This window comes from Adiantum capillus-veneris, chromosome 19, assembly GCF_014529385.1.
Source record: "Adiantum capillus-veneris isolate H3 chromosome 19, ASM1452938v2, whole genome shotgun sequence".
In the NCBI taxonomy this organism is placed as follows: Eukaryota; Viridiplantae; Streptophyta; class Polypodiopsida; order Polypodiales; family Pteridaceae; genus Adiantum; species Adiantum capillus-veneris.
Genome location: NC_140949.1, coordinates 18239412 through 18246045, shown reverse-complemented (window position 1 = coordinate 18246045; position 6634 = coordinate 18239412). Strand labels below are relative to the sequence as shown.

Genomic DNA, 6634 nt, shown 5'->3' with positions numbered 1-6634 from the left:
ACTCAATGCTAGATGCTTGATGTCAATCTACTTATATCATGTTATGCTCTTTAGATGTTCAATAGCAACATCCACCAAGCAAGACTAGGTCTATTACAAAGTTTCACATGATCTTTACGAAAATTACATGTAGATTAAAAGCGCCACAATAAGGCCATCGACCAAAAAATCGTTCAATCCTCATGTGTAGTTCTCCACACCAGCACATACACAAAAGGCATTCAGAAGATAGGCTCGGGCCTCACGTAGCCACAAAGATTGACACACCTTAGTCCAATAGCATGAATACAATGGGATAGTAGATTTTCACATTTTTTAGTTGAAAAATTCAGGCCCCCAAAGGACTACCACCCTAACCCAAAAAGAAGAAAATGGATGCCAACACGTACCAAACTTGCAGTGGCATGTCTCCATGTCTTACATTACAACACATTACCTACACCATCTTGTACTACGATTATTGCACAAGCATCCTTAAAAAGTGTTCTTTTATAGGTGCTTGTATTGTTCGTCGTCCTTTTATCTCATACATGGCCATAATTTCTTACAAGTGCATCTCTAGACCATCCTATCATGCGGTGTCATGAGCTATTCTTTCTCCATGTCCACATCACATCCTTCAGTGTGAGCTCATGCCTATGGTAAAGGTGCCAATAAGTGGTTGGGTCCCTGAACATAGACCTGTCTACCCCCAATACCAAGTTAATAATAGCACCAATACTAGCACACAAACTGGCTATTAGCTAGGTGGTTAGCACAACTTAAACAAAATCGTTGCCGTTAGATGCTTGGTTCAAACCTTGCTAGCACATTGTATTTCTTTACCCCCGAACTCGACTTCTCATTCACCACCTAGTTTTGTTACACATGAAAAATGCATTGTTGTCGCTCATCCCTTATGTAATGTCATGCAGGCTATGGATTTTCCTACTAGTACATTCGGCACTCACCTTTCCACCCAGGCTATGGATTTTCCTACTAGTACGTTTGGCACTCACCTTTCCAACCCTTCATGCTGTAAACTATGCAACACGTCAACTACAATTTGTTCTACACCTTAAGTGGTCCGTTACTGGGGGTTTTACCTTAGAGGTTATCTACATAGAACTCCCTACACACATAGGGTAAAGGAGCAATTTAAAAGACGGGCCTCTATTGAGGGACCAATCATCCCCCAAAAAGAAATACTACAATGCACAAGTTTAAAGCCAACTCCCAATGGGTAGTTGCATGGATAGCGGATCTGGGATGCAATCCAAGCATTGGATACATGCTTGATCCCAATTGGGGACGTCGTACCTAAACTTCCTTGGTCAATGTCACAACCGGTATCCATTTTTATAACACAACAGTTCTTTATGCACTAGCATGCACCCTGTCAAATGCACCATCACAATTCGAATTTTAAATGCAGACATCTCTTTGCCCAACTATAAGCTATGCTTCTCTGGGCATGATTTGGTGCAGTATACACACAGATCCTTCCCATTATCTTGGATGTCTCCAAATTGGCTCCTTTACTCCATGCACTTTTTTCATAATTGTTTGCTCAAATTGCACGAACTTCAAGTTGCTAGAGTTTAACTTTGTCCTACTCCTCCTTATACAGATTTGAGTGAATCTTTTGATCTTTAGGACAAAACTCAAAATCTCGGAGTGAATAGTATTAAGCACACCATAAAATTACAAAACAACCTCAAGCGCACGCCGAGCCTTGAGGTGTTGAAGATTACATGTGTCTACCGCCTCTCATCGAGGCTTACCTTCACAGGCTTAACAAAGTAGGTGAACTATAGTTTTAGGCTTTAATTTTAGCATCTTGTATTGATACACAATCAATCTTCTTATGAAAAGCTTAAAAAAAAATAAAAATCTTTGGAGATATTCTGTCTCACAAGTTAGGGGGTATTTTGGGAATTTGCAAAAATTTGTAGGGCATATTGAGAATTTATGACAAAATATTGGGGGTATTTTGGTAAATTTCCCTTATTTTTTAAAGGTGCCATTACACAATGCTAACCTTTCAATCTCTAGAAATGCTCTTATTCGCTGTCTTCTTCCGCTCTATTATGTCAATCCCGTCTCTCTCTCTCTCTCTCTCTCTCTCTCTCGCGCTTGTGAGTCTGTTTTACCTTTCCTCTTCACCCAGCAACGCTTGCATCGTGATTGTTTCCAGCAACACGTCTCTCTCTCTCTCCCTCTCTCCTCTTCCTCTTTCTGTGCAACGTTGATTAGTATCCGGCGTCAGGACGTTGGAATGTCGCGTTTGAAAGCCATTCCCTAGCCTAGTTGTTGCCTCGTGCGCGCTGTTGCGCCTCCTCCGCTCTTTATTTTGTGTGGGATGTGAAAGAGAGTGCGTGTGTGTGTGTGTATGTGTGACTCTTCAACCCATAGCACACAACACGGCTTTCATCATTCTCTCTCTCTCTCTCTCTCTCTCTCTCTCTCGGGAGCGCACACACACAGAGACATATTCGCAGTGAGAGAGGACATGATTAGTGGACGGCCACGATTAATGGGGAGGCTCGGGAACAGCTGGTCAATTCTTCACGCTTTAACCCTCTTCTTCCTTTGCCTTCATCATTCCACAGGTATGTGTGTATGCCGTCATTGCTCCCCTGCCCCCTTCTTCCATAAGGATTTCTGCCATCGCTTTACCGATTTTGCCCACTCGATTACTCTCCTTGATGTCTGTGTTGTAGTCTCTGCCATGTCCATTTGCTAAAGCAGAGCACCTAACGCTTTGAACCGGCTAAACAGAGAAAGGGGAGGGGGGGATTCTTTTGCTCTGCTAATTATGTGGCTCTGTCTTTGGCCAAGCCTAGTCTTTTGTTGCTAACCTGTAATTATTTCATGATGAACACAATTATGCTGTATATTATGTGCTTCCGTGGAGCTCATCTTACTTCAACTAAGTGGAAGTATCAAGCTTCCTTTGTCTGGCAAATTGGAGTAGAGCAGGGCAGCAATGAGCCAGCATTTCGCTGTATGACAAACTGTTAGGCAAGCCGTCACTGTCCTCAGTCCTGTTTGCTTTAATGAACGAAGAATGAATCCCGCCGTCGAGGCCACAGTGTTGGCCCGCTGTAGCAACTAGTGGCTTCTTCCGAAGGGGCAAAGATGCCTGCCCCTTTTGTAAAGCTGAGTATGCATGAAACAAATCCCAACAGGCCGGGCGTTCGGGTAGCTGCTGAGGAAGTTGTGGCCTGATGTTGGCATTTAACCAAAGGTGTCATGCTAGGGAATCTGTCACTGTCCCCACTCCTATTTGCTGAAAATGAAGAATGATTTTAGCCAGGGAATGTTCCAAATACTGTGCCGCAATCAATCCACTTGCTTTGAATCCACTTTTGCAGCTCACTTTCACTAGAGCAGATACATGCCTGAATGTGAACAGATTGTTTTTGTCTTCCATGAACATAGTGTGAACACAGTTGTAGGAACCAGAGTTTTTTGAAGGCCACATTTCCTTTAGGGAAACTGTGGCCAATTGATAGTTGGCATATATTTTTTTCGTTTTATTATCTGTTCTTCTGCAGTTACCTTTTCAAGAGCCAGGAATCGGCCAGCCAGTGGAGGAAGCCAATGACTGCACATGAATAAAAGTATAACTATGAGATTAGTTTAAAGATGGGGAAGATTAAAGCAAGCAACTACAATATGCATTCAATGTGATCGCAACGATAGGCACTAAAATCAAAGGCCCCTGTGTTGTCAATTTGAAGTGTTCTGGTACAGACCTTATTTTGATATCTTTCCAATATCGCAGCGTTTGTCCGCGAGTTGCTTGTGTGCTTGCCAGGCATGCGAACATTTTTGTCTCAGTTCTCTTAGTTATGGAACTGCTAGAAATAGCCAGTTTGCAACACAACATCTCTATCTTGTCTCTAGCCGCTTTTCAACGATTTTCTTATGTTTAAGCTGGTGGCCACCTGTATTACTGCTTTAGACTTCTATTTAGGATTAGCATCAAGGTATGGCTTTACTCAAACTTCCTGGTTAATCGAATGTGGAGATTTTGTTTCATCAGTGAAGTTTTACTTTTTTTTTTGCTCATTCCTCGAAGATGAGGATGGCAAGTTATTGACGTAGTGCAAGCCATTCTGTTGTTTCAGGGTGCTATGCAAGAATGTGGAGGATGATGAGTGAAGAGTCAGAGGAAGTGGCAGAGGTGGTGCACTTGCCTTCTTCCTTCTTTCACTATAGGAGACAATTGCAAACAGGCTTATATTGTCAGGCCAATCCAGACGCGGATACAACACAGCTGCAAACAGCGCTAGATTGGGCATGTGGGAGTGGGACTGGGCTAGGGAATGTGGATTGCTCGCCTTTGCAAGTTGGAGGTTCTTGCTACAACCCCAACAATATCGTTGCACATGCAACGTATGCCTTCAATGAATACTACGTTTCGCAAAATGGTGCCGCGGGGTCGTGTAGCTTCAATGGGCTAGCCGCACCGACCTCTACAAATCCAAGTGAGTGACGTGCTGGTTACCCCTTTCTTTCTCATTCTCTGTGAGTGACTTTGATGATTGCCCATTCTCTGTGTTAAACGCCTTGCATGTGTGTTCACAATAAACCGTGTGTGTGTGTGTGTGTGTGTGTGTGTGTGAGAGAGAGAGAGAGAGAGAGAGAGAGAGAGAGAGAGAGAGACAAGAAGATTTAGAAATTTTGTCATGTAGGAAAACGGAGTCCTTTTCAGTGTTTTTCATACAATGCATAACATCATGAGCTTCCGCTCGAGAGCCACCGCATACCTAGCTAGGTACGATTGGGGGTAGGGCCCCCAATCGTACCTAGCTAGGTATACGGTGCCTCCCTCGCAGAAGCTCATGATGTTGAGGTAAGTTACAATGTGGGAATTATTATGAGATTTTGTCCAAAACTTCTTGTGATGATTACCAACTCTTTGTTTTAATGTTGAATACCTTTTTACACAGGTGCCTCTAGCACTTGCGTGTTTCAAGCACTAGGTTCAGGTTCAGGTTCAGGGTAAGTTTTTCTCACCAACATTGATTACTAATTTTTGAGGTAACTTTGGAGTTCGGGTTTGTTTTCAATAAGTTACATTTACTAGAAGTATGTATGTGTATATGCATAGACATATAGAGTAGTAGAATAAGAAGGAGAAGTTCTTAACGCCTTAGGAGCCATCCGTAGAAGAGAAAATTGGAATAAGCAATTTATAGACCACCACACTTCGGTGATAGAAATGTTAATCTAGTTTTTTCTTATTTAGCCACACCATTTACAAAAAAAAAGAGCATGCTTTTGGCTTTTTAAAACAATCCTTGGAGAAGAAGGGAGTTAGGTATACATTTGACTTTTTTTTAATGTGAAGCATTGGATGATTAAGATCTTTTAATTTGTGAATGGGTCCTTCCATTCAAGAGCCTCATATGGGTCCTTTCCATCTATGGCTTAGAATGCCAAATTGACCCTTCACCTTGTTTAAGTTGTAGGGAACATTCCCAAGAGACCTGAAAGACATGACCGATGAATCTTGAAGTCACTACTTGTTACTTAAGAGGGAAATGCGATGACCAGTCTGTGCGCGCACGCACACACACACAAAATATACATACATACATATATATATATGAGAGAGAGAGAGAGAGAGAGAGAGAGATGTCTATACGTACTTGATTGGCTCGCTTACTCATTTCGTGTAATGTGATCCAGGTCAAATATCACTGTAAGTCCCCCACCTCCGTCAACATCTACACCTGGGTCTACTACACCAAGCAATAATACCGGTACAATTTTCACCCCACCTACTGGAGACAATACCACTATAGGAAGCACGAACTCAGCCCCTCCTCCCTCCATTACCCTCCCTTGGTTGTATGCTCTATGTGGGGGCATTCTTCTTATTGCTTTGTCCTCAAAACAATGAATTTGACTATGTTCGCCGCTCCCATTGGGTAGCGACTATAACGGCAAGAGTTTGACTAGCTCGATGCAATTGCTCTTGGCTTCTGCTAGGCTCGCCACGACTTTTGAGAGTAGATCCATATGAACTCCCTAGACATTTTTACTTAGGAGTGGTTTCCTCGAGTAAGACATTTGGACATAGGAATTTTTTGTTTCTAAGTGATGTTGTCACATACTTAGCCTTGAATCCCACTACTCCTCTTTGAAAACCACTTTGTATAACTTATGTATAAATGCTATCCTTGAGTTTTACTCTTGTAGATAGTTCCTTACGTTCAAAACTTGTCATTTAATATTTTATTCTTATTATCATGATTATAAAGTCTCACTTTTGCCTACCGTTATTGGAGAAAATGTGTGCAGAGTTTGTTTATGTTAATCAACTAGATCATCTCAATTTTATTTCTCTTGTTCCATCTCCTTGGTGGTATGCCTTGTGGATTTATCTTTTAAAAGGATGTGCACATTTTTTTGGACAAATGGGCAAACCTACACCCCTTTCAAACTATTAAAGGGTTTCTACACTTGGAATGCAAGTGCTCATGAATAAGTGTGAAGGATGGGCAAAGTCTCATTTATATGTGTTGGAATGGAGGTGGTGGATAGGAATACTACCATATTATTGCTCCATTTGGGTATCCATGCTATTTGCAACAGGGAAAGCATCATTTAGCTCATCTTTGATGGATGTGGGTTCTTG

The 6634-nt window shown here is 42.0% G+C and overlaps 1 protein-coding gene across 1 annotated transcript; it reads left to right on the top strand.

Annotated features, from left to right (window-relative positions):
• The first annotated feature begins 2169 nt into the window (after positions 1-2169).
• On the top strand, positions 2170-6270 carry LOC147433644 (uncharacterized). Its single transcript, XM_086490306.1, has 4 exons — positions 2170-2591; positions 4116-4475; positions 4941-4992; positions 5683-6270. The coding sequence occupies exons 1-4, from the start codon at positions 2372-2374 to the stop codon at positions 5894-5896; spliced, it is 846 nt and encodes a 281-aa protein (XP_086346432.1). The 5' UTR covers positions 2170-2371; the 3' UTR covers positions 5897-6270.
• The last annotated feature ends 364 nt before the right edge of the window (positions 6271-6634 follow it).

What these genes read in the sequence shown, in the direction of transcription:
- LOC147433644 (XM_086490306.1), top strand. Translation starts at nt 2,372, where the DNA reads ATGTGTGACTCTTCAACCCATAGCACACAACACGGCTTTCATCATTCT. An exon ending in TTGCCTTCATCATTCCACAG is followed by an intron (nt 2,592 to 4,115) that starts GTATGTGTGTAT and finishes CTGTTGTTTCAG; the next exon opens with GGTGCTATGCAAGAATGTGG. An exon ending in GGTTCAGGTTCAGGTTCAGG is followed by an intron (nt 4,993 to 5,682) that starts GTAAGTTTTTCT and finishes AATGTGATCCAG; the next exon opens with GTCAAATATCACTGTAAGTC.